Genomic DNA, 27550 nt, shown 5'->3' on the forward strand with positions numbered 1-27550 from the left:
TAGGAAATCACATAGCATACAGCACGGGCAGCCTTAAATTTTTACATGTAAGGAAAACACAATAGGAAAATTGAACAGTAGACTCTGCGTGTTCACAAGCAGGTTCTGTTCTCGGAAACTTAGAGAAATTATCTCAAGATCCCTGTTTGTCTCACGGTCACCTTTAAGACACAATCCTTAGAAAAATTGTTCAGACTGTTTTACATGTGATTTAATTTTGTTCTCTTACATGACGAATAAACAGTCAGAGGCTGGCTCACGGTGGAGCGCGCGGCAGCTTCCCGCTGGTTCTGATGTCCATGGAGGCTGCTGCCTTGTCTTGGCCTCCCGGGAGGTGCCCTGATGCCCCACCAAACCCAGCTTGTGCTTCCCCAAATCTCACGCTGCTTCATTCCACTATGGTGGGGTTTAGTCGCTTCGTCGTGTCCAACTCTTGCAACCCCATGGACTGTAGCCCACCAGGATCTTCTGTCCCTGGGATTTCCCAGGCAAGAATACTGGAGTGGGTTGCTGTTTCCTTCTCTAGGGGATCTTCCCGACTCAGGAATGGAACCCAGGTCTCCTGCACTGCAGGGGGATTCTTCACCCACTGAGCCACCAGGGAAGCCCCCTGCATTCCTCTGTACCTTTTAGTTATTTTTTATTTAAGTGGCTGCACAGGTCTTAGTGCAGCATGCAGGGTGCAGTTCCCTCACTGGGGATGGAACCCAGGCCCCCTGCATTGGGGGGGGCAGAGTCTTAGCCGCTGGACCACCAGGGAAGTCCCTGTCTTTAAGTTACCTTATTATTATTATTTTTTATCTCGCTGTTACAGAAATGACTTATTGCAGTATTTGAGCCTTTTGAGGGCAGTTATATGAATTTGTGTTCTATGAATTAACATTGAAATGAAGGGAAGCTTATCTTGAAACAATGTGAGCTTCTTTTATTTAATTTAAAAGTGTACTGGGGTTTGCATTTACTTGCAAAGAGTTGTTATAAAACGTAGGGGACATTACTGTGGTGAACCTGAGCTTTCTGAGCAGCCACTCAGAGCATGGCCATCAGCTCCGTGTCTGCCTATGAGCAGGCTGGCTAGGGCACGCACGTGCTCTGGTGGTCTTAACTTTCTGTTGTGCACTTTCCCTGGAATCATGTATCTTTGGGGAAGAAATATTTGTTTCAACGGAAATTTTAATGTGCTATGGTTAGCTCAAGTTTGATTTGCGGGCTGTGCTTTCAGAGCCTCTTTTCCTTCTGTGTAGTCCATGCTTTTCAAGGGCTGTTTTCATTGACCTAAGTGGAATCTCATTTAGTTTCTGCGTTTGAGAAGTGTCAGTTCACTGAAGAGTATGCTTTGTCCTTGAATTATACATTTATTTCTTTAGTGTCCTGTCCTGTGATTCCTACTTTTCCCTTATTTTAATTGTTTTAAGTTGTGCTGTTTAATAGTTGTATGTTTCCAGCCCCGTATGATGCTATGGGCTCTTTTAGAAAGAGTATATAAAAAGTCCTCGACAAAACAACAAAGATTTGTGGATTTTTGAAAGACCCGAATCTGTGAGTAAAGAGAAGTAAGACCATCCATGCCTTTGGCCTGTGCTGTTCTGTATGGTAACCGCCAGCTACGTGTGACTATTTAAATTTTAATTAATTAAAGTTTTTAAAGTTAAGGTTCACTTGATAGTCACTCCAGCCGCATTTCAGATGTCCAGCGCTCCCTGTGGTTATGACTGGTATAGGCAGCTTAGATATAGACCATCCCATCATCGCAGCTGCAAGCCCGCAGAAACTTGGGGGCAGCCTTTGTAAGAAGTTGTGTTTCAACTCCATAATTTCCTTTTACCCAAAGGAAGTAGACTCTTCCTTGTTTTTCTAGGATTTCTAGAACAAAGTTACATTGTTCCTAGCCAAAGAGGACTGCTAGAAGCATATTTTCATTTTCAGTGGGAGTTTGTTCTTTATTAGAATCTCATATACAATAGTATCTTTAAGACAAGGTATGTTCTTACTCTAACTTGAGCCTGGATCTAAGTGTTTGGAGAATCTTGATTTCCATTAACTGTTTAGTGAGGCAGTCAGGCTTCCATGTCACTTATCCAGTCACCGGTGGAACTTTGAATTATTTTTTCTCTTGTGATTTCTTTTTCTAAACTGTGAAAGTGGCTTATCATCAGTGGCAGAGTCTTTGTCAGTAGCAAGTTTCTAAATTCATTTTAGGACTAACTTCTGTCAAGGAATTATTTTTCCATTCTTTTTTGGTCGAATGTTCTCTGATTTCAAGTCAAGAAAACAGAATGATACCTATAAGAAAGCAAACTTCTGACTCAGCGGTTCAATTCCGTATTAAAATGGCTCTGCCGTTGGAAATGCCAGTGTGCCTCCACAGGGCCCTCTGCTTGCCCTAGAACTCTGAGTCTGTGCCACCGCTCCAGGCATGAGACCACAAGAGGCTCGGTCGAGTCAAATTGGTTGGCAAACAGAGAAGGTGATTGAATGATCCATGGCAAGTCTCCTGGCCCGTACACACAGGTGTCCTGGACATAGTGGCCTGCAGAGAGAACACAAAAACTTAGCTGCCTTTGTTTTGACATCAGTTTACATCTACGTGGACCAAGGTCATCTCTCAGGCCTCTCTGCTTCTTGCAAGTTCAGATTAAACATGATTTCCACAGTTGCTTTGAAAGGGGCCTTTATTTTCACCTTTGAACTTGTGATGGAAGGGAAACTTCCATTCGTTTGGTTAGTGATTCCTGAAGTCTTTAATGGCTACTTTAGGTGAATTCTTTAGAATTTTAGCTGCTCATGAGCACACGTTCGCCATGAGCTGCAACACTCTGGCCCCCTGATGCGAAGAACTGACTCACACAGAGATTTGCTCCAATCTCTGCGAGTTCTCTGTCCACCATGAGCTGCGGGCCCACAGAGGTCATGCATGCTCTGTTTTCCCTTCCGTGTGTGCACCAGAGAACTTGCCATCTTTCTACTGGACTCGTCCATGTCATGTTGTGAGTTGTCATCCCTCATTTCCTCCCTGAGACTGTCTGCCTCTCTCTGCCATCTTCCCATCACTGGTCTGGGTAGGCAGGGAGAGCCAGCCCAGGAAGGCTCGAATCGATTCCCAGGAGCCAGATTCTGGCTCTTCAACCTGGAGGTGATTTCCCCAAACTGATGAGCCTGAGCACTCCCCTGCAGCCTGCTAATTGTCTTCCAGACTGTTCATAGAGACACCGCTCTCTCCTCCACCCCCTATCTTGCTTCTGTGTTTTGTCCCAGTAACTAAAACCTCTGGGACACCAGTCAAAGGGGCAAAAGAATTCACAGTTCCTGGGGGGAGAGCCTCCTGAGGGCAAAGCAAAGAGACCTTTTTTTCAGCAGGAACTGTGTTGGAACTGTGGGGTATCGCTGGCTGATCCCACCAAGGAGCACAGACTTGTGTTATTCAGTTGTTTTATTCTAATAGACCCAGGGAGGCAGGGAGTTCATTTTAAATAAATGTTTGGGTTTGAATTCTAGGAGCAAGTGGGGAAAGCCTGATAGCTGATGTATTTTTATCTGAAAACATTGGAAGTTGCAGTCCTGTTGTGTGTTCACTCTGTGAAAATATATTGAGTCAGATTCTTAGAAGTTGTGTACTTTTCTGTCTGGAGAGTAGTTAGAAGAAGCTTTTTTAAAAAAAAATTGACACCATGCTAATTGGATCATCACATACATGACCATTAGCCTTTTCCTACTGTTACTGAGGCAGCAGTTGCGCAATTTTTGTAAAATTTGAAGGCATCCTATGGTGTGTGTTTTGTTTTGTTTTCATTTTTTTTGTTTTCCTGAGCTGCTTGGCTTGCGGAATCTCAGTTTTCAGACCAGGGATGAAACCTGGGCCCCAGCAGTTGAAAGCCTGGAGTCCTAACCTATTAGGCCACCAGGGAGCTCCCTTGGGTTTTGTTTTTACCTTTACAGCCTTCGTGAACTGTTCCCTCCTTGTTTCTCCATTTAACAGCTCGAATGTTTCCTTCCCAGCCTGCATCTGGGGTGGAGCCCGGAGCATCTAAGGGAGAAGCCAGCCAGGCACACAGTGAGCAGGTGGAAAGAAATCCCCACCTCACTCAGAATGCGTGCCCTCGTTTGCACAAGGGACAGCACTCTGGGGTAATTTGAAAGGCTTTTCAGTGGTTAAAAAGGTCCTAACCCATTTCTTCTGGACTCATTGTTTGCACTGTCTTCCTGGACCTATTCACTTAGATATTCAAGCTTGGAGGCCCGTCCCCAATAGGAGCCAGTTAACTTTATATAAAAGAGCAAACAAGCCCATTTAAAAGAAAGCATCATATTTCCCTCTGCCTCTCAGAAAACCTACCTACCCACACACAATGGCTAGTTTTAATATTTTCCATTCTTAAAGAGCCCCTAGTATGATACGCAGTACTAGCAGGTATTCAGCAGTATCTAATAAGTAAATGAAGAAAGGAAGAACTTTCCAGTGATCTGTGCTCAGAATTTCCAAAGGGCTCTATTTGGGGAGATGCAAAATGCTGACTCTTCCTTCTGGAGAGGGAACAAAGCAGCGAGCCTGGTATGGGAACCTGGCAAACCCCAGATCCCTAAAAGCAGAGACACCCTGCACCCCCACCCCCGCCAACGACCACCCAAGTGGGAGGTCTTATAGAATATGTAGAGCTGTTTGCCAAGTCAAAGAGCTGAAATAGAATCTTTAAGGATACACGTCCGCTGTTGTTGCCACTGGCCTGCACAGACACCCCTCTGCTGGATTGTTTTTACCTTTCAATCGGTTCAGTGTCACCCAGTAGTGTTGCTCTGGGCCGTGGATGTCTCGGGACCACTGGAGCATGTCTTTTGCGCGGATGTCAGTCAGCACAAACTCCACAAACTTCCTCGTTAGTACATAGTAAGCACTTCCAAAATAAATGGTTAAGTTATGGGGTGGCTCAACCTTGAATCCTGCGTTTGGAGACATGTAGATGTCTCCTTCAGGGCTGAATTCAAGATGGCTCTGACTTGTCTTAGATTTAATGCTTGGTGGCTGGATTACTCCGGGAGTGATATTCTTATCTTTCCATTTGCTTCTGATGTAGTGTATGATTTCTTTGTTGGTTTTGATTGGAAAGTCCTGTCCAGAGAGATTAATGACATAGTTCCATTGAAATTTGGAATGGACTAGATCTCTCATACAGTTAATATCTGCCTGAAGTCTTCTAAAGCCAGTGTAAGCCATTTTCTCTCTCTTTGATGAAATAAAAATGTTCTCAAAACAATTAACCAGGGATTGCACCGCAGTCTTATACTTCTTTGGGGCCTTTACATCCACATGAATACAGTAAACATTCTGAGGCACATAAACAGCCCTGAGTAGCTGCACAAACATAGCCAGCTCCTTATGAATAGTTATAATATATGCCAAAGAGAAGCTGCCCTCGTCTGCAGACAGGGGTCTGGTTATGAAATGCAACTCGTGGGAAATCCTGGAGCAATTTCCTGGTCTGTGTAAATGAGCAAGTATTTCAGATCCATGAGGGTTTCTACAGAACTTTGCAATCTGGGGAGCCGCCTCTTTCCCTTCAAACAAAGCCGAGCACAGTTCATCTGGATAGAAGCCGCATTCCACCACTGCTGGGTGGGTGGGTTCCTCCTCTGCTTCCTCGGGAGTCAGATTCCTTAAATAAATAAAAATGAAGATGCAAACGGCTGTGCACACGAGAAGACCAGGCTTTGTGGCTCGCAGCTGGCTCATGCTTTGAGCTCCAGTTGCCTTCTTATTACCATGGTTTGACACGTTCTCCTCTCAGCTTCCTGAAGGAACAACAGAAAGAATTTAGGGTGTTGTGAAAGTGCTTGTGAAACCCACACTACAGTCACGTTAAGCATTTCTTTTACCCCATAGAGTTTTCTTGGGCCCCTTTTACTCTATCCTCCTTCCATCCTTGTCTCTGGGTAATCTCTTAATGTGCTCTTGTCACCATAGATGCTTTGGCATATTCTGCAGTTTTATATAAATGGAGTTATACTTGTGTATTTTTTTGCCTGGATTTTTTTTCACTTAGGATAATGCTTTTAAGATTTGATCCACATCATTGCATTTATCACCATTTTCCCTTTTTACTGCTGAGCAGTATTCCATCAAATGGATGTGGCACAATCTGTTTGTTCATCTGTTGAAGGACACTGAAGTTGTTTCCAGTTTTAGGATACTACAAGGTGCTTTAAGCATTTGTGCATAAGTCTTTGTGTAGACCTATGTTTTCGTGTCCCTGAGGTAAGTACCTAAGAGTGAACTAGCTGGCTCACATACAGGTGTTTAGGTTTAACTTCTTAAGAAATTGTCAGGTTGTTTTCCAAAGTGAGTGTGCCATTTTATATCCCCACCAGCAAAGTATGAGCATTCTGTTTACTCCACATCCTCACCAACACAGGGTGTAGTCAATTTAAAAAATTTTTTACCATTCTAGTAGGTGTGTAATGGTAATTCATTGTGGTTTTACTATGCATTTCCCCAGTGATTGATGATGTTGAGTATATTGCCTTTATCTTGGCAGGAAAAAAAAAATCTCAAATATTTATTTTGAACATAGATCCTTTCCTGGTTTGCATTACCGAGAATTTCTTAGGCTGTTATTTTGTATCATGTTATGAGGATATATCTTTTTAATAAAAGGAACAACAAATCAAGAGAAATTTTGTGATCACATAATTCAGCTTATTGAAATGAATTTATGTATTTTAATTTTTTTTAGAGAAGGCTTCAGTGATTAAAAACAAGATATCTTTAATAAGATTATTTGATAATTTAGTTGCCTCCTTTGAACTCTATAGAGATGCATGAATAGGTGTTTTAATTAATTATTATTAGCATGCAAATACCATCTTTGGGAATTTAGGGAAGAAAACTGATCAGGTAAAATGTCTGTATTGTTGGTAATTTTTTCCTTGTTTATGAGTCTTATATCTAAGTTTCTGTAAAAAAGTCATAGCATTGCTTATTCCTTCCTGTTTTTAAAAACCCATTTACTTTTGACCAGGGTTAATCTCAAATTTGACATTAGCCCCTTACCTTTCATCATTATTGCAAATGCCATTTGAGTAAAGTATGGATGAGGCAACATTTTTGAGTTATCTCTATGCTTTTAAAACTGTGAGCCAGGAAAAACTATAAATGCTGATTAAGGGTTTAGGATTTTTAAAATGTATGCATTTTCATTGTATAGTTTTCTTTTTACACATCATGCTTCAAAAATAAAAAGCAACTGCTGCCCAGATATGCCAGGTTACATTTTACTCTAGTTCAGTAAATGTTTGTTGATGTCCCAAACATAAAACATTATAGCATAATTTTAAAGACATTTTTTATAAAGTACAGAGTCATCATTATAATTAACACATTTCATATCTGGTCTCTAAAATAGACACAACCTTTATCATGAAAACAGAAATCCAGTTGGAAGGAAGTACCTTCCTGAAATGAAAATAAATGCTTCTCTGTTAAGAATTTTGGTTAAAGATAAACCATGTACCATAGTTAATTACATTTTCTCCTGTATTTAGCTTTAGCATGGGAAGGGGATTTGGAGTATTTTTCAGTTTGTTGTCTTGGTTGATGTTTTTAAGCTTATGGTTGTCAGACGAGTGTATGCTCCTTGGTTTTTGTCTCGTCAAAACAAAAATTTGGAGTGATGGACATTAAAGCCCCCTCGGCGTATCACAGCTCTTGTGTCTTGGACAGACCGTGTTATAGCTCTTAGACAAATCAGTGTTACAGCTGTATTTAATTAGAAGATAGCAGGAAAATCCATCGAGGCGTGAGGGCACATCAATCCAAAGACGCGAAGAGAAGAGCGCCCCAGTGAGAGAGAGAGAGAGAGAGAGGGAGACCTGCCTTATGCAACTTGGACTTAGTCAGAAGTGCTGTTCTACCTGAAGTCCTCACTCTGGGCCTCGAACCTTCCTTTGACCTTCCTCTGTTCTATTTTCGCAGGCTTTTCCCTTCCTTGTCTTTTAGCCACCGCCATTTTGGATTCCTTTTCCCTATTCTAACTATCTAACATGGTCAAAGTAGAACCTGCTGGCCTCATCACAGAAATGTTAGCCCTGCTTCACTGACAGACTCCACCTCATGCAGCGCCCAGAGGATTGGGTATTTTCAGTGGTTTGTGATAATTAAATGAAGAAGAGTCCCATGTGTGACCTGTTGTCCTTCAGGGCAATACATGGGCTAAGTCCCTTCCCTCCCTTATAAACAGATGGGCAGTGGAGTGGGGTCAGGCTTAATCAGCCTCCTTTCCACCTCTTGTTCTGTGGTGCATTGTTCACAGTTGCCCAGTCTTCCTTTTAGCTCAGGTTCACTTTGAAATTTAGAAACTGGGGAGTGCTAGAATGTCACATTGTGGGACAAATAAACCAACTTTATTTTCATTGCTTCAGCATGAGCTTTTCCAGGACAGCCTTGAAATGAAGCCTTTGGAGACTCCACTGCTGTTGAATGTAAATAGTTCTTGCTGTTGGTTTAACCTCCGTGAGGTGGATAACATGAAAATTCCTACAGGGATCAACCATTTAGGTACTGACAATGTTTTCTTTTGAAGTCATAATGAACACCATTTTCAACTTTGCGGGCATTTCCTAGCCTCTGTTCTTGGTGATTTGTTGTTGTTTTGTTTCTGTAATGTGAAATCAACTTTTGTAGTCATCATGAAACTATAATTGTTAAACATGTGACTTTTTATCACTAATTTCCAAGAAATATAAGCAGTATTTTTCAAGTGAGAACATGCATCCCATTAAAAAAAAAGTACAGTCTTTTATTTTTGAGCCATTTTTTTTTCTTCCGCAAAAAGTTTTATTTAAACCGTGTATTTTAAAGGCTTTAGAAAGAGCGGCAGTTATCATTGTGTTTCATGGAGCAGGAGCAGATATGGAAGTTCTTTGTTCAGACCTTTTTTTTTTTAATGAATAGACTCATTAAAATAAGGCTTCACAGATGGTGCAGTGGTAAAGAATCGCCTGCCAATGCAGGAGCCACAGGAGACTCGAGTTCGATCCCTGAATTGGGAAGATCCCCTGGAGTGGGAAATGGTAACCTGCTCCAGTATTCTTGCCTGGAAAACCCCACAGACAGAGGAGCCTGGCAGACTACAGTCCATGTGGTCACAAAGAGTCAGACAAGACTTAGCAACTGAGCACAGCAAAAACATCATTAAAATATATATAATGGAACTTTCCTGGTTGTCCAGTGGTTTAGAGTCTGTGCTTCCACTGAGGGGCAGTGGGTGGGTGGGGCACGGGTTTTGTCCCTGGTAGGGGAATGGCCAAAAAATAATAATAATAAAATATATATATAGTGTACCGTAGAATTAAATAGCTTCCAGACAATGAATAATGTTTTGAAGATTTTACAGTCAGTTGACTGAAGACATATGACATCTAAGAGATTTTGTAGAATATCCTTCAATAGAAGTAATTGCCAAGGCTATGGTTAACGATGGTGTTAAGATTTTTCCCTTTTTGTGGTATTAGCAATCACACATGATTTCTAATTCTAGTTCTCAGAATGGAATACTTTAACCTTTTATGTTTTTTGTCCAAGCATAAAATATTTCCAAGAAGTTATTTCACAATTCCTTACTATCCAAACTGCGAGCCAGTGAGTATATTTTCCTTCTGTTTTTCTTTCTTCTCTATCCTTCTGTAGTCGTCCTCTCCCACCCCACTAACAAGCCTTAACAGCCCAAAACAGAGCCAGTAAGGTGGGTTTGGTACCAGGTATTACCACTTGAACACTTCAGGGCAGTCGTTTTGAATTTTATTATGATGGGATTTAAGTTGTTGTATAGACTTTTCAGGGCAGGTTGGCAACATCCTGTATAAATTAATTATTTTACAGAAACTTACACTTATTTAAAGGTTATTCCTGTTAGTAAATAGATCATAGGCATCTTTAAAGATGAACTTGTAGTATTTTGCCATATAGTCTAGTATACTTCTGTTTTAGAGCATTAATATTAGCTGGTTAATGTCAACTTAACAGGGATTAAACAGTGTAGTCTTTATCGTCTGGACTGCAGGTGGGGGCATACAATAGAACTTGTCTTGTAAGGCCCGGGGATCCAGGGGTGTGGGAATGGATGGATGAGTGTTTCCTCCTGAGCCTGGCCTAGGAGGGTGCTGGATGCTTAAGTCGGATGGGGGTGCTTAGTGTACCCACCAGTCCCCTGGAGTAGTGAGCCCTTCGGACCATGAATGTCGACTCTCTCTCCATTTACTGTGTGTTTGTCCTAAAAAAGTCACTGTCGCTGCAGCGATGAAAATTTTGTGTGTTTTTTCTGTCATCTCTAGGCTCAGAATGATGTCCAGAGCATCCTACAAGTTAACGTTTTTTTTCTTGAACTGTTTGAGCTTTAACATATTAGACTAATTTTGAACTCAGACCGTCTAGGTATCTAGTAAAATAGATGTCTTAATCACAACATACTAATTCCTAAAATGAGTATTTGTTTCTTCAGCCACTTTGATATGAAGAGGGAAACTGCATTTCACGATATCCACTCAGAACAATCACGGCATACAATGTTATTATTGGTGCAGATTGAGAACTGAGAGTTTGGACATGGCCTTGAGGCTGACTTAGTTATTTCCCACATGAGGAATCAATAAATGGCAGCATTTAAAATTTAAAAATAAAATTGGTCTCATTCTTAAAAACATTCCACTTTAAATTTTCTTGGCTTAAATGAAAAAATGAGGGCTGTTTTTTGAGAGGAAAAGATGCGCGATACTTGTGAATTTTAAAATATTACTGATATTCCAATAGTTCCACTTTAAAGGCATGGAGGAGACACAAACAAACTTAAATTTCATTTTATCATTAGTAACAATACCTGCTCAGCCTGTGGCAGTCACGAAGCACTTACCGAGAGATGCTCCTCACACGGGTCGGAGGTCCTGGCGTGTCTGCACCCTGCCTGGCTTTTCTTCTCCTTCAGTTGCTTCTCTCACAGCGGCTCCTGCTGAAATCACATGAACCAGAGTTGCTTGGCAGGTTTTGTTACCCTTTCATCCCCGGAGGATTTTATTCTTGTCGATTCTGGCCCATGGGTTGAAAAACAGAACCTGAGTGTTCCTTCAGGGCTGGCTCCCTTTACAAAACAAACACCTGGCCCAGGTGAAGGGCAGAGCCGGGGTGCTTCTCAGATTCTGAAAGGTGGGTGAAATCCTGGCAGTCCTGGGTCAGATTTCTTAAATGTTTTTAAAAGTAGGAGGCCAGAATTGATTATTGAGCCTTTTTCATTCAGGGAGTAAATAAAAGTCACTCAAAAATCTCACTTGCTTCCTATGTAGCATTAGAGCAGTCGAGTGCCTCAGCATGGCTCTCCAGAGGCCTGACTTCAGGGACACAGGCAGAGAGCTGGCCCTGCCCCGTCTTCCCGCGGCTAGCCTGTGCACGAGATGGAGGTGGAGTCTCTGTCCACCAATAGTGGCTCCCCCCTTTCGTTACTCTCCTCTGATGGGTACTTCTCTTAACATCCTTCCCTTTTCTGGCTTGAAAGGTCCTCCACTTGCTGGTCCGTTCTTTAGCTTTACCCCACGTGTGTCTGCCGGGGATAGTGAAGCCAAGAGATGCAGCTCAGAGCCCGCAGAGACTCTCACCCTCGTGGGTGTTCAGACACCTGAGCTCTTTGTTAAGTCAGACGAGTCCAGCTCTTCTTCACCTGCGGTCAGTCGAGATATCTGTTGCTCTTTTGCAGAACAGTTGTTGCTTAAGGTTTCTAAATGGGGCAAAAAGAACCTGGTCTGTCTGATCTTAAGGGGCTGCAGCATTGCTGTGCGTGTGACATGCATGCTTTTTATATAAAAACCGATCTGTGCAGCCTTTCAGTGGAGAGACCCTGTGTACGTTTGTATGGAGTTGTTCGGCTTCCCTGAGTCGAGAGACTAATTTTACCAAGAAAGGAAAGGCCACCCTGCCAGCTGTTCAAGTGTTGCTGCAGTGCTGCCCCCAGGGACCCTGAGGGCTTGTCTTAAGTGTCCCGTGGGTGCTGCTTAACTGGCCTGGCAGGTCCGTCCCTGGGGGAAGAGGCTTGGTGCTAGATTTCACCTGGATCGCACATCCTTAACCTTAACCTGGGGGAAAAAAACAGTGGAAGAAAACAGCTGAGAAAATGATAAGGCGAGATGCCTGCATGCACTTTACACTCCTACAGCTCTGAGGAAAATACAGAATAAAAATCAAACATGCTGGAGGAGCTGGTGTAATAAGTGGATGAAAGACAGGCTTCATGTATCAGCTTCTCATACAGATTGATTCAGCTAAAATTTTAATGAAAGTCCTAATCAAACAGCATAAACATATAAATGACAGAATTTATATGTGCTATGAATACAGTGGGGGTACTTTTGTATTTCTTAAAGGCCAAGAGGAGCGATCTTCTTCTCCTTTTTAGATTACCATAAGTTTTTTTTTTTTCTTCCCTGCCTTTACAAGATGTGATGGGCATTCTCACATGTTTTAGGGAGTGTAAGGCAGCCATTTAGGGGAGCTATTTGGCTTTAAACTTTCACTCCCTTTCATCCTGGTTTGAAATGTTTCTTTAGGTTGTGTTCTCATTCATTTAGTCAGCAGTTATTTACTGAGCGGCCACTGTGTGCAGGACCCTGGGCTTAAGACTTGGCTACAACTGAGAAAGATAAAACCTTCTCAAAAAAAAAAAAAAAACCTTCTCATTTGGAGCTTACGGTGTGACAGACGGAAGCCCTCTTTTAAAAGTCCATACACACATACAGGCATGCATTCATTTATTAATATTATAAGCCATGAATGCAAGAAACTGACAGCGTTCTATGACAGAATAAGCAAGTCTCAGAAGTGAAATTTCTGGGTCAGAGATACATGTAATCAGTTCTTCATCACAGTTATTGTTTGTAAGAACAAAAATTGAAAAATCACTACTCCATTTGTCTCATATATAAAAATACAGATATGGAAGCATATTACTCTTAATTCTGTCTCCTTCAGCACTTTCCTACTAGCCTCTTTTTTTCAATATTTAAAAAGAAATTAACATCCAGAGATCGTATGAATATATAACTTCCAGCCTACTTTTCTTAACATATAATAAGCATTTTCTGTGTTGTCAAAAACTCTAAAATAGCTATATATACTCTTCCGTTTTAGAAATGTATTATTTATTTAGCTACCTCCCCCCCCCCCATTTTTTTGGACGTCTAAGATCCAAGTGATCAAGCAGAACTGAAAATGAATACATGATTTCAAGTGTATGGTAACGGCACACATAGAAGAATGCATTCACAGGGAAATATGGGTGTTTTCTGCTTTGTGTGCATGTTACTTTTATAGGCAGAGAGAGGATCAGTCCCTTTGGGGTCTTTACAGCAACACCCCCCCACCTTCTAAAGTGATTCCCACCCTTTAGTCCACAGAGAAGAGTCCCAGTCTAGAGGCTGGCATCATGGCAGAAGCCTGATTCCTGCCCTGGTTTCACTCACCTCCAGGGATGGTTTGTTCCACCCAGGGCCCTGGAGTCCTGCAGAAACCTAGTGAGGTCAGGTGACAGGCCTGTAGCTGGTGGGAGAGCCAGGTGCCGCCGTCTCCAGGGGCTGCCAGGTCAAGTCCAGGCAGTTGAGGCCTTGAGGGAGGAGTGGGTTTGTTATTAGTGGGTTTTTTAAATTTTGGAGACAAAGAGCAAGATACCGCAAGTTTTAATGTGAACAGTTCCTGACTTGGTGGTGTTAGCAGCTAAGTCAGCTCTAAGAATACAGCTTTGGGGGCAGCACACCACAGCAGTAGGCAGGGCAGAGCCCACCATTATACACAGAAAACTAAGCAGTCATGTGCAGGGGAAGGAGGCTGCAGGCCGCTGACGTGATCAGATCAGGGCAGCAAGGCATGGTGGAAGGAGGCACCGAAAGCCCCCAGAGGAGGGTGATGAGGGCTGTGACAGAGCAGGGGGAGCAGACGCCATACCTCTGCATCATGGTTGTGTGCTCAGGAGGCTTATTGACACCAGAACTCAGCCCCAAGCCCCAGTGGGCCTTATCTGCCAACCGATTCTGTTCCTGCAGATTCTCTCCCATTGTCTCTCCAAGGAGGACACCTGCAGGGGAAGCCTCTGCCCAAATCTCCCACAACCCGGGGCTTCTGGGTTAGGGGAGCTCTCCCCCTGCAGAGGGGCTCTTCCCTTCCCCTGGCCTGCCAGCCTCACTGTTCTCCGGGGGCAGCCCTGGCCGGACACCAGGCTGGACACCCCTCTCTCACTGTGCACAGAACTGTCTCTACGGCACCAACCTTGGGCTTGGTGGGTCAAAGGAATGTCTTTTCAGTTGAGAAAACTTACCAGAACATGAGCTTACTTTGACCTGAAGCTATGCTTTTTGGACCCAGAACCATAGTAAATAACCCAGCTAAGGCAGTGGCTGAGGAGAGTTGGAAGGTGCTGGGAAAGCTTTGGCAGCTTCTAAGAAGAATAGCACTTGCAACAGTCTTGTACTGAGAATGTTCTCTGTCAAAGAGATTCTGGGCACAGTGGGTCTCTTACTATTGCGGGCAGAGTGGACTAGTAGGACTCAATGGATGTGCCCTACAGCTGTCCTCATGGCCCAGCTTTGTCCACTGATCCAGCAGGGGTGTGTAGCCCTCATGGTGAGGGATGGAGACTCAGGCAGAGTCTAGAGGAATCCTGTGAGGCTTCCTTCTGCGTTCTCCCCCGATGCAGGGGCGCAGCAGGGGGAACACAGCCATGTGACTGTCAGTCCTCCTTATTGGGCTGGGGGCTAGGGGGTTGGTCCAGGACCGCCCCCCCCAATACCAGAATCCGAAGAGGCTGAAGTCCCTTATATAGCATGGTGTAGTATTTGCGTATGACTGACATCCATCTTCCCATATACTCCAAATCATCTTCAGGTTACTTAATAAAATACCTAATAGAATGTACCTAAGAATAATAATAATACCTAATGATCTTCCTGGGTCGGGAATATCCCCTGGAGAAGGAAATGGCAACCCACTCCAGTATCCTTGCCTGGAAAATCCCATGGACAGAGGAGCCTGGTGGGCTGCAGTCCGTGGGGTCGCAAAGAGTTGGCACGACTGAGCGACTAACACTACCACTAATAGAATGTAAATGCTTTGTAAATACGGTGTAAATGTTACATTAATAGTTGCGGGTCTGTGTAAATAGTTACTGCCCTGCACAGATCTGTGGTAACTATTTAAATAGTATTCAAGTGTTTCTGGAACTTTATGAAGAAAAATTTTTCCCCAGTATTTTCAGTCAGAAGTTGGTTGAATCCATGGATGAGGAACTCAGGGTAGGCAGTGCTTCTGCCTAAGGAAGCTGGTTGGAGCATGGTGTGGAGGGCTGTGTCTTAGAGCTCTACCTGTACTGATACCGGAAGCTCTGCTCCAGGAAAATGCAAAACGGCAACAGTAGCTGAGGATGGTTGAGTGCTCCGCGCCCAACTCGGCATTCTAGTCCCTTCAGTGTTACCCTTGCTGGGAGTTCAGTTTATTCCCATTTAACAGAGGCGGTAACTGAGGCCAGGGTCTAGGCAGAGGGACTCTGGAGAGCCCGCAGGAAGAGGTCCTCCATGCCCCCTGGCCCATACCCTGTCCTCAGCAGCGCGGGCTCCCCAGGGAGCAGCTGAATGCAGGTCCTTGTGGGGATGACAGTGGCCACTGCAGCCCAGGACAGAGCTGAGATGCAGCTGTGCCTCTGGAATGGTCCCTCCCCCGTCCTGCTGGAATTCAGCCCATTTGCCCCAATTGCCAATTTCCTAAACTCTAGAACTCTGGTTCTCAAAGCCTGGTTCCCCCACAGGACCTGAGAACACATTAGAAATGCAAATTCCCGGACCCCACCCCAGAACTCCTGAATGGAAATTGGAGGCGGGTACTCCCCCAACAGGTGCTGCTATGAGGTCAAGGTCACAGACCTCTGTCTGGAGTGTGAGATCCCCTGGTCTCTTTCCTTTTAGCCTTGGCTCAGCTGTGAGTGAGCCTCACGGGCTCGTGTCAAGTCTGTTGTCGTGCGATGAGGCAGCAGTAGGTGCTCAGGAAGCGCTGCTCGTGAGTCCTCAGCAGGCGTCGCCTAAATGCCCGCCCTGTGCTCGGGTCTGCGCACCCGGAGGTCGGGGCCGGGTCGGGGGTGGAGACTGTAAGCAGAAGCCCAGCACAGTTTGGAAATGGGAAGAACCCTCCCGAAATGCACGTTCCCAGACACCAGCCAAGGCCAGTCTGGTAGGCAGGCCTGCCGGGCTGACAGTGCCTGGAAACTTCCCCAAGCAGGGCGGGACCTCCACAGCTGATCAAGCCAAGGTGCAGGCGGGAAAACCTCAGGAGGCCTAGTGGCTGGGCTGAGAGCCAGGACCTGGGGTCGCTGCTGTCCGCGTACTCACGGGACCTGTCTCCTCTCTCCTCTCCAGTGTGGGGCTGCCTTCCAGGAGGATGATGTCATTGTGCTCAATGGCACCAAGGAAGACGTGGAAGTGCTGAAGAGCAGGATGGAGGAGAGGCGGCTGCGAGCCAAGCTGGGGAAGGTACTGCATCCTGGGCTTTGCCCTCAGCTCTGAGTCTGGGCAAAAGTAGGTCCTGCCCAGCTGTGGCCCCTGCAGCCACACTGCTGGCGGCGCCCTCAGGGTTTGCAGTGATGGAGGTGGCTTTTATGACCTAAAAGAGCCTGGGCTCTAGGAAGATGCCTCGCAGCTTGGGCTCCATGGTCTGCTCTGCACTCAGCTTCCTCGTCAGTGTGGCGGGAGGAGTGGTCAGCCCGCCCACCTGTTTTTGAGTGGCGCCTTGGTGAGCGTCAACTGCAGGCAACACTCTGGGTGGGGGTGTGGGGGTGCAGGCTTTGTTTTGTGCCCCAGGCTTAAAACAATTGATCAGCTCAGAAATTTGTTCAATATGCCATCGATTCTGGATCCAGCAATACATTTTGTTATTTCTTGAGTACTTAAGGTGATAGCTATGGTCTTTTTTCATTCTTTAAAAAAAAAGGTTTAGGTTAAATGTGGGAGAAACTTCATGTCTTCAGAACTAAGACAAAAGAATGTCTAAAATACTAGAAAATTGAGGACATAAAATTGTGGGGAAGAAAAAATAGCCTGCCTGTTTTTATGCAGTTGGAGTACATCTACCAGTGATGTAATAATTAAAGATTTTTCAGATTTTTCTTTTTTAAAAATCATAATAGAGGAAAGTGCAGGACTGTATCACTCTCAAATAATATGTAATTCATGCTCATGGGGCTTTAAAAGCCTGATGCTTGAGAATGAGGTGTTGGTATTACGTGTCCAGAATTCTCAGAAAGAGCTAAACCATTTGGGTTTCCTCCTCTCTTTGTCTCACTTAGGTAGAAAATGTGTGTGAATTATTCTGTAGTACAGGAAATTGTGCCCAACTTATGTGATCAAATGCCAATAGAAAAGTGTTCCTCGAAGTGGTCTTGTATGGGGTTATTACAACATTCATGAGGATAAAGAACTACTCTGTGTTTTAAAGGGGTGACTTTAGGTTTCGGAGCAATTAAATCTATAAATGCGTTCATTTTAAGTTGGTTTTCTAAATAGCTGTGATCTCATTATCAAACGAGCAAAAAAAAAAAAGTTTGAGATGTTTTTGATAGAGGACATTTACCAAAAAGGATCCGCTTGTCCTTGATTTCTACTATTAGTCAAGTTCAGTTTTTAGAAAGCACAGAAGGGGAAGATTGTGTTTTGAAGGAAGCTTTAGTAGAGATGGTGGTGTGGCCGTAGCCCTCTTGTCTTAGCTGTCTCCCGTGTCCCAGGCTTGCGCCAAGTTGTTGAAAGCCCAGCGGAGCTAACCTGTCCATCTCCACAGGGTCCTCCCCGGAGCTTCTGGGAATGCCTCTTAGAGACGGCTGCCGGGAAACCAAAATATTTCCCAAATATACCCACAGCTAGGAATAGGATATAGCATTTCCTTTCTAATGCCCCATTGCCCAAGCTTTTCAAACATCATAACCTTACCTGTGAATGGAGGGTTTAGAAGTCAGTTTTCTGTACTATTTTTGAACCATGATGTGTTGTCCTCAGAGTTGAATGCATGTCTTGCATGTGTGAAATGAACAGGACATTGTGTTTTGTACAGATGTTACAAATCACATGGCATTATATATATATATATATTACGAGACCAAGAGGCCCCTCCCTGCCTGAGCAGAGTCTCTGATGTTTTCTAGATATGGGAGCCTCCTGAAAGGGTTAGGCTGTGTATCTTTAGCGCCACCTTTTGCATACTGAAGGGAATGGCATGATTAAAGTAAATTCCCTCAGTGAACTGAGTCCTGTTTGTCCTGTGATTGAATCAGCTGTGTGGTTTTTAATATTCTTTTTCTGTTATGGCCGCACTGGGTCTTCATTGCTGCGTGGGCATCCTCTAGTTGTGATGGGCTTCTCATTGTAGTGGCTTCTCTCAGAGCGTGGCCTGTGAGGTGTGCGAGCTTCAGTAATTGTGACACACGGGCTTAGTTGCTCCTTGGCCTGTGGGGCCTTCTCGGTTCAGGGATCGAACTTGTGTCCCTCGCATTGTTAGGTGGGTTCTCTACTACTGAGCCAGCAGGGAAGCCCAGCCGTGTGGTTTTTAGAAGTTTCATCTCTTTAATTTTTTGCTGACCAGCTTAACTATTACGAGCAACAGAATTCTAACAGAGGTAATCCACAGTTGAGAATTGGCTAAAGTGTTCTTTAGTACAGGCCTCAAGTCCTTAGTTAAATGCACAAATGTCAAGCATTTTGACCACTTTGAAGAGGTCTTCCTAAAACAGTTAGGATTTGGTCCATAGTTATCCTGTCTGGATTTTATGTTATTATCCGGCTAAGAGCTCTTATGTGTGCAGTGGTCACTATTAAAACGGACTGTTCTCACCAAAACTTGTCCTCCTCATTGAAATTGTCTGAGGAGGTGGTTTTGGAATATAACTGTCCAGCTGTGTGGATCTCTCCAGATGTGTACTGCGTGAGGCTTAACTGTGCAGCCAGAAACACCTCGGCAGGACCAGGGTGCAGGGCTGAGGGTCAGAGTCGTCTTCAGGGGGAGCCCTGCCCTGGGTGACCTGTGTTGGCCTCACATTGGACTCCCAGGCCAATGGCAGCCACACAGACGCTAAAATCAGTGAATTGGAGCACATGTCCCCTCTCCTTTCCTTTTCACAGAAAACAAAGAAACCTAAGGCGGCAGAGTCTGTCTCAAAATCAGATGTCAGTGAAGGTAAGATGCTAAAAAGAAGTCCTTATTTAGCAAAAATAAGACCCGGCCTGTTTTGCTAAATAAGTTCCTGCTTTGGTTTTGTTTTGCTTTGTTTTTTCATAGAAACCCCAGGACCATCAAAAATGAAAACAGGGAAGCCCGAAGAAACCAGCCTTGACACTCGAGAGAAGACCAGCTCAGCTCCCAAAAGTGCAGGTGGGTCCCGTTGAGACGACTGTGGGCCACTCAGACGGCTGGAGACCCACGTGGTTGTGTCAGTTTGTTGGGGTGACTCTGAAGACTCAAGCTTATCCTGATCGTGTCTCTAGCTCTCTTGGGGGTTCACTGAGCTCTCTTGGGGCGTGACTAAGAAACAGTTGATTCACCTTGAAGCAGAAGTCCTGTTGGGATTGAAGAGGGTATTCACACATGCTGTTGTCCAGTTTTCCTGTGGAGCCTGCTCATAGGGCCAGGCGAACGGGGTGCAGAGACCAAAGACCTGACTTGGTCATTCCCCATTTTAAGGCTGGGTTCTCTGTGCACCAGACGTGCACTGGAGCCAGCCTCCCTCCTCCTGCCTCCCGACTACGAACCGTTTGGTAGCTAGTCCAGAGTTTAGAGACACTAGTATTTATTTCACAAAGAAGAGAAGCCCAGATGGATGAGGTAAGGAGTGAGTCATCTTGTGTTCATGGGTTCCAGATACCCCTCCACATACCAGCCACCTGGCCTCAGGGTCTCATGTACGTCAATCTCTGAAGCTGGGGCCAGTGCAAGTGGTGATTAAGGTGATTTTAAATGACAGATTTACATACAGTAGCTTTGTTTGTTTTTTGGGCTTGGTGATTTGAGATACTGTATTTCAACATTCCTCCCAAGAAAGGAGGAGGGAAATTCCTGGGCTTGGTGGCCTCTCGAGAATGTGATGGTTGGAATGATGGCTGCAGCCCCAGCCTCAGAATTCAGAGCTTTTCATTTTTCCAGCAGCACATGGGATCGCTTCTGGAAAAGCCGTGAAGAGGTCCATCGCCAACAGCGAAGAGTCAGAAGCTTACAAGTCTCTCTTCACCACCCACAGCTCCGCCAAGCGCTCCAAGGAGGAGTCGGCCCACTGGGTCACCCACACATCCTACTGCTTCTGAGGCCAGCGGTGCGGCCTCAGCTGGGTCCTGTGCACTTGCTCGTCCCCTTAAAGCTGGAGCCACTCGAGTAGGAAGGCACAGTGGGGACTCTGTGGCCCCGCTGGCCTCACCCGTCACCCTCTCCCGCTCACTTCCACCTTCTGTGCGCTTGGACCTTCCCACGGCCCTGAGAGCATGTTGGCTGCGTATTTATGCTCAAAATAATTAAAGACTCCAGGTTCCTCCTGGGTGTGTGGTCAGCTCATTTTGACTAAAATTTTCGTGGTTTTGCTGCCAATGGTTAATTAGTTAAATAAGCCGAGTGAGACTGAACTTGAGAAAGGATGAGTTGAGTTTCAAGTACATTCTGCCTGCGGGGTTGTGGGAGGGAGCGTTTTGCACCAGAGCAGGGGACTTAGGGGGTTTCCTTGCTCCATCCCTGTGATGAGAGAGATTTAGTTGCGCACCTGATGATTTAGTACAAAAATTAAGTCTAAAGTCTGCTTTTTCTCTCATCTCTGTGTTTTCCTTCTTCCACTATTATTTGAGTAAGAAACTTGCAGCCATTGCAGTGTTAGTGACAGTAATCCTGTGTCGTCACGTCAATTCCACGTTCTCTCTTAGCAGGTTATGAAAAGGGGAACTGGACATAAAATTGATATGTCTCATGCATAAAGTATGTTAAAGTCAATAATTAATGAAACTTTGCTCTAAAGCAGGAGCATCAAGATTGTGAGCCCTGCCTTCTGGAGACAGGGGTGTATTACTGAGATGGTTCTTTATAGGAGATCCATGGCATGGGGTTCCATTAAAAAGCAGGCAGAGGAAACACAACACTGTAAATCAACTATACTTAAGGAAAATGAAGTTTTTTAAAAAGCAGGCAAAGGAGCTGAGAGAGGAGGTTGGAAGCGGGAGGGAGCAGCCTGGGGTTGGGGAGGAGAAGGGGCTGGAGAGCCGAAGCCAGGCTGCTCTGTCACCCTGTCCTCTGCCTTTAGCAGTCTGGGGAGCTGGACCCAAGGATATGTGAATATAGATGCATTTTCATCAGATTGTATTAACATCAATGAATTTTTGTTGCGGACTTTTTCCAGAAGAAACATGAAAATTACCGTTTATGTACATTTACATACAAATATATCCAGTTATGATCACCATGCCTATTTCTGATCAACCCTGGGGTCTCACACCCCTGTAAGCTCTCTACCCGGGAGCCCCCTGCCCCTGAAGCTAGGGGGAGTGTGAGCCCCAGGTCAGCCTGTGTGGTATGTCCGACTCTCCTCTGTCTCCCCTTCTGATTTTATATCCTCTCACAGAACTTCCCTGGGCTCGACAGTCAGAAGCTAAGTGCAGATACCCTGTGGACCCTGGGTTGGAGCAGCAGAAGTCTTCTTTCCGAGGAATAAATGTGAATCAGATGGCCCAGCAGAACAGGTGCAAGCCCTGTGTTCCACTAATTGGGATTTTTTGTGTGTCACTTTTAGAAGCTGGTGGTTTCGAAGCAGTGGCCTGTGGGCCTGGTTGTGTTCCTGGCGGCGGCCTCTATCCGCTGCACCCCTGTCACCTCACAGTCCCCACACCTGCCTGGATGTCAGCCTTTCCCCCCACTTCATCCAGCCAACTCCTGATCATCCCTCACACTGCCCAGATGTCTTTTTCAGGAAAACCTGCCTGCCTGAACTAACATCCAGCTACCCCCTTGCACTCAAAGCTCTCATTTCTTACCACAGTTTTTTTGTTTTGGGCCATGCCGTTCAGCCTGCGGCATCTTCATTCCCCAATCAAGGATTGAACCTGTGTCCCCTGCATTGGAGTCTTAACCACTGGACCACCAGGGAAGTCCCCTCATCACTGTTTGTTTTTTCACAGTAATAATAGTTCAGTCCCTGGATTCGGAAGATTCCCTGGAGAAAGGAATGGCTACCCACTGCAGGATTCTTGCCTGGAGAATCCCATAGACAGAGGAGCCTGGCGGGCTACAGTTCATGGGATCACAAAGAGTCAGACATGACTGAGCAGCTAACACTTTCACTTTTTTCGATAGCAGTTATATTAAATATTAAAATAAAAATTAGTTTTCGTTTACATTTGAAATTGAGATGTCCAATCTCCATTGTTTTTCCAGAGAACTAATAGGAAAAAAAGATCACCTAAACGCATGGAGCTCTTCTAAGGCTAGCTATTCACAAACTTCACATTTGCATTTTTCTTCAGTTTTCATCTCAGCTATTAGTACTTATTAGTCTAAAACTCAAACATAATTTGCTAATGAACAACTGCACACTTCATACTGTGACCATTTGATAACTGGTCACGTAAAACTAATCGCAAATGTTGATTTGTCTTCACCTTATAAATAGTAAAAATAAAGCAAAAAAGGTCTTTCCTAATTCCCTTATCACAATTTTAATGAAATAAATGATACTCTTAATTAAGCCAGGCATTGTACACTCAGGTGATGTCAGCGAGTGTGGATATGAGGTGAAAGAAAGTGGTGGGGACAGTAGGACATGGCCACCGGAGGGGTGGTTCCTACTTGGCTTCAGTAGAGAGGGACCCTGTGTTATCAGATCTTCCATACTTTTCAAGGAAGTCAGAAAACTGACCTTTGTAAATGGAGCTCCCCCACCCCCATTTAAATACCCCAGCCAAAGCAAGAGATGCAGGAGACTTGGTTTGATCCCTGGGTCAGGAAGATCCCCTGGAGGAGGAAATCGCAACCCACTCCAGTATTCTTTCCTGGAGAATCCCCTGGACAGAAGAGCCTGGCAGGCTACAGTCCATGGGGTCACAAAGAGACACGACTTAGCAACTGAGCACAATCATTTTTCAGAACGGTGTAGGCCACACAAAACATATCAGTAGCTCCCAGTTTGCAGCCTCTGGTTTAATTTCTTTCCCATTTGGCTTTCTGCTTCATGGGGGCACATGCCTTGAGTCTGCTCTGCTCCCCACAGTGTCTGGATTCAACAAATGGAAAAATAAAAATAGGAGATGGACCCGCCCTCCCAGTAGAGCATCAGGCTCAGAAAGCATACACTGGCAAGGAGATGGCATTGTCACTCCCCACCTCTTTTTCGACTGCTCGCTGGAAATCACGCCATTTCCCTTTAAATACTACTCCCAGGTGATCCCCTCAAGCCCCTTTATCCTCTGCCCTGAAGTCATCACAATGGCCAGAGCGGGTTCTGGCTGGGGGGGTGCCTCTGTGACGTCACCAACGATCCAGCGCTGCCTGGTCCCCTGTCTCCAGGTGCGAGGGCATACCAGCCCGCTGTGAGCCACATCCTGCCCCATCTCTGCTCACCATGCAGTCTCTGAAATGGTGCTTGTTCTTGCCTCTGTGTCTCTCCTGCAGCTATGCCTTTATGTTTTCTTCTCTGAGAGATAAATCCAAAGAAACCCAGGGGAAGGTGCCCTGCGGGGGACACTTTCGAGTTCGGCAGAATCTACCAGAGCATACCCAAAGCTGGCTTGGGAGCAAGTGGCTCTGGCTCACTTTTATTGTTGTGCTGTACGTGATACTGAAGTTTCGAGATGGTGAGAAGAATAAGGTAAGGGTGGCTCCGTTTTTTACTCCACATTGATTCCATCTCAAAAGCGTCAAGACTCAGAGAAACAGATGCTCTCGTTATTACAGGCAAGACTGTTTGGTATAACGAGTTTGAATATGGAGTACCTACTGCCCGTCCTGAGTGTGCTGGGTAACTCATTTCCCCCATATCCTTAGAGAAAACTAGCCTGAACTCACAGAGGTTGGGACTCATAGTTGAAGGCCACCTTTTGTTTATTATGCAATGAAAACCTTGGCTCAATGTTTATCCTGTTAAATCAGTTTTTTTTTCAAATGAGGATAGATTCAAGAACTTGACATGTTCCAGGTCAAAATTATTTACAGAGCCAGATTCACTGCCCCTGATTTTTCATTTCCCTGGCATCTGAATTATTACCAATTGCTGAACTGAATGGAAGTAGTATCATTATCCCAAGTAAAGGAAAAGATCTGTCTTAAAGGGTCGGGTGTAAAGAAGTAACAGCCTGTCCATGAAGTGGCTGAAGAGCTCTCAGAAGGGGATGGGAAGAGAAATATGGTGGCTTGTTCCCTCTTCAACAGACCCAATGCTCCAGGATACTGTGTCCAAACTGATGGGAGCAGGGGACTGGCAAACCTTTTCTGCAAAAGGCCAGATAGTCGATATTTTCAGCTTTGTAGCCCATTCAGTCTCTGTTGCAAGGACTCAACTCTGACCTTTGAGCATGAAAGCAGTCATAGACTATAGGCAAATGAACGAGCCTGGTGGTGTTCCAATAAAACTTTATTAACAAACACAGCTGGCAGGCCAGATTTGGCCATCATTTGCCAGTCCCTTGACTAGATCAATGCTAGAGCCAACTTCTCTCAGGCGAGCCCAACTCTCTTAGAACTCTGTCAGAACCAGCAACGTCAATGGTATCATTCACCCTGAATATCTTTCTTGACAGGTGCAGACTCCTCCCACCCTTCGGGGCTGTACATTTCGCCCTCCAGGAAGGAAAAACGCTTCCCCCAACAAAGACTATGCATTCAGTACCTTAACTCAGCTCGAGATGGACCTTGTGAAATTTGTGTCCCAGGTGCGGAATCTGAAAGTCACCATGGCAACCAGCGGTCACTTCAGGCTTCAGAACTTAGGGGGTGCAGATCCACACCATAACATTACAATATATGAGATTTGGGGCGAAGAAGACTATGCCGATTGAGTGGGTTTGTGTGTCCAAGTAGGAGAGGAAAAGTTGGGTACTGACAAACTGTATCCAAACTATAAAACTGTTGTGAAGAAAAACAATTCTCGAATTTGTGACCTTTTTCCTTTCTCGTTTTTTTTTTAAAACTGGAAAAAAAAAAACGTGAGGCCAGAAGCCATTGCAGTTACTGTTTTTGTGTTTCTTACCTCCTCCAGAGCTGAGGGTGGAGGGAAGCGTGAGGAAAGTGACGTTCGCGTTGGGTGACAATCTCGGCCACTGTGCCATGACCTTTGTAGAATAAGGCTCGGGAGATTTTGGGATAAGATGCTAATATTATTTCTGTAATGGCTATCTTTATAGTAGCTGTTTTTGGAAAGGGCAAAACCATTTTTTCTCTAATTCTCTACATTACAAAGGACAACTTTAATAAATAGGTTTAAAATTATAAAGTGATTGAAATAGGAGGTGTGTGTGTCCGGAGGATGGTGGATTCACTTCATTTTCTTTTTTTAAAATGTTTGTTTATTTAGCTGCACCTGGTCCTAGTTGCGACCTGTGGGATCCAGCTCCCTGACCTGGGCTCCCTGCGTTGGGAGTGTGGAGTCTCAGCCACTGGGCCACTAGGGCAGTCCCTCGCTTCATTTTCTTACCTTCAGAAACTTATTCATTCTATCTTGTGGGTCTCATGTATTGACTTTTTCTAATACAAAACTGACGGTTACATGTATCTAAGTGGATTAAGAAAAATGAAGACTCAAACTACGTTTCTAATGTCATTCGGATATAGACAAGCTAATCAGGAGCTTCCAAAGCAGTCAGTGTTAACATTCTTTGTGAGTGCTAAGTCGCGTCAGTCGTTTCCGACCCTTTGCAACCCCATGGACCACTGTGTCAGGGATTTGCCAGATGAAAATACTGGAGTGGGTTGCCATGCCTCCTCCCTCCAGAGGATCTTCCAGACTCAGAGATCAAACCCACGTCTCATGTCTCCTGAATGTTCTTTATAATACTTGTTTAAAGTATGGATATTTGGGGAACTCCTCTGGCAGCCAGTCCAGTGTTTAAGACTTCAGGCTTTCATTGCAGGGGACGAGGGTTTGATCCCTAGTTGGGGAACTAAGATCCCACATGCTTTGGTGTGTGGCAAAAAACCCTAGTAATAAAAATAAAATATGGGTATTTTGGCATGTTCGTATGGCTAGTGGAAACTACACTTTCTCTGGACTACACTTTCTCTCTATATGACGCCTCATATAGGCCAGCCTGATAGTTTTAGGACGAGCAGATGCAGGCCTAGGCAGAGACGTCTGCTTTGGAGGTTCCCTTATTTCCACTTCGCCCATAATTAAAGTGTGCTTGAACCTCCATTGCCTTCCATCTGGCTAAAAAGAGTTAATCCTCGTGGTTCGAGCACCAGCCTCAAGACCAGTCCCTCACAGTGTCTGAGAGACCTCAGGTTAGACCTGCCTGCCTCTTCCCCTCGCATCATTGTCACCCTGTCTTTGAAAAGTGGTCCCTGAACCCTTTGCCTTTGGTCTTAATTTCAGCTTTCAGAATATTAAAAAAAGAAAAAAAAGACTGGAAGGAGTTAAGGCGTCTCCTCGGTGCCTCCTGCACTCTTTCTGGGTGTTTTCAAGCAAAAGTTATTTTCCCAGCACATTCTGAGGAAATGCAGATAAGGAAAAAAGACTTTAGTTTTAACCTGTGATGTCAACATGGGGCATATTTTAGATTAGAATGGAGATAACCGAAAGGTTGCCAAATCACAACTCACAGGTCAAATCAGCTTCTGCCTGTTTTCGAACAGTCCTTGAACTAACAGTGGTTTTTTCTATTTTAATTTTAATTTTTGGCCACACCATGTGGCAGGCAAGGTCTTAGTTTCCTGATCAGGGATAGAACCCATTCCACCCACAGTGGAAGCATGGAGTATTAACCACTTGGACCATCAGGGAAGTCCAATAATGGATTTTATATTTTTAAATGGTTGAAAAAAAATCAACTGATGAATCAAATTTCAGTGACCATAGATAAATTTTTATTGAAACAGAGCCACACTATCATTTACATGTTGCCTATGGTGACTTGTGCTCTGTGGCAGAGCTAAATTACTGCACAGAAACCATTATGACCCACAGAGCTGAAAATATTTACTAATTAGCTCTTCACAGGAAAAGTTTGCTGATCCTAGTTTATGCTAATCTCGCTCAGTCGTGTCCAACTCTGCAACCCCATGGACTAGAGCCCGCCAGGCTCCTCTGTCCATGGAATTCTCCAGGCAAGAATGCTGGAGTGGATTGCCATTCCCTTCACCAGGCAATCTTCCTGACCCAGGGATCAAACCTGGGTCTTCTGCTTTGCAGGCAGATTCTTTACCATCCGAACCACCGGGGATGGCCTAATTTATGTTAACAAACGGAAAATAGGTTCATTGGGATCTGATATATTCAATAACCTTCACAAACATCCCCGCTTTGTCTGATAAGCAAAAATGTAATTC

At 44.7% G+C, this 27550-nt stretch overlaps 3 protein-coding genes across 4 annotated transcripts in view; 2 read left to right on the forward strand and 1 right to left on the reverse strand.

The window, feature by feature from the left end:
* RTF2 (replication termination factor 2) overlaps positions 1–20573 on the forward strand; it is a 40353-nt gene extending 19780 nt beyond the window's left edge. Inside the window, exons 6-9 of one of the 2 annotated variants that reach the window (XM_055434402.2) lie at positions 16423–16536; positions 19171–19225; positions 19328–19420; positions 20189–20573. In XM_055434402.2, the coding sequence (XP_055290377.2) occupies positions 16423–16536; positions 19171–19225; positions 19328–19420; positions 20189–20346 (420 nt within the window). In that variant the 3' untranslated portion in view covers positions 20347–20573. The remainder of the gene's footprint in view (positions 1–16422; positions 16537–19170; positions 19226–19327; positions 19421–20188) is intronic. The other variant, XM_055434406.2, reaches the window with a different exon arrangement.
* Positions 1871–10980, reverse strand: LOC129561695 (putative beta-1,3-galactosyl-O-glycosyl-glycoprotein beta-1,6-N-acetylglucosaminyltransferase 7). The gene is made up of 4 exons (XM_055434396.2): positions 10896–10980; positions 4756–5784; positions 3929–4024; positions 1871–2530 (listed from the first exon to the last, which is right to left on the reverse strand). The coding sequence occupies exons 2-4, from the start codon at positions 5723–5725 to the stop codon at positions 2307–2309; spliced, it is 1290 nt and encodes a 429-aa protein (XP_055290371.2). The 5' UTR covers positions 5726–5784; positions 10896–10980; the 3' UTR covers positions 1871–2306.
* A 150-nt stretch (positions 20574–20723) lies between the features above and the next one.
* LOC129561724 (protein FAM209) lies at positions 20724–25657 on the forward strand. Its single transcript, XM_055434412.2, has 2 exons — positions 20724–23879; positions 24808–25657. Exons 1-2 carry the CDS (start codon positions 23634–23636, stop codon positions 25063–25065), a joined length of 504 nt encoding a protein of 167 aa, XP_055290387.1. The 5' UTR covers positions 20724–23633; the 3' UTR covers positions 25066–25657.
* The last annotated feature ends 1893 nt before the right edge of the window (positions 25658–27550 follow it).

The sequence above is a fragment of the Moschus berezovskii genome, chromosome 15 (genome assembly GCF_049115385.1).
Source record: "Moschus berezovskii isolate FMDL1 chromosome 15, NW_MosBer_1.0, whole genome shotgun sequence".
Classification (NCBI taxonomy): domain Eukaryota; kingdom Metazoa; phylum Chordata; class Mammalia; order Artiodactyla; family Moschidae; genus Moschus; species Moschus berezovskii.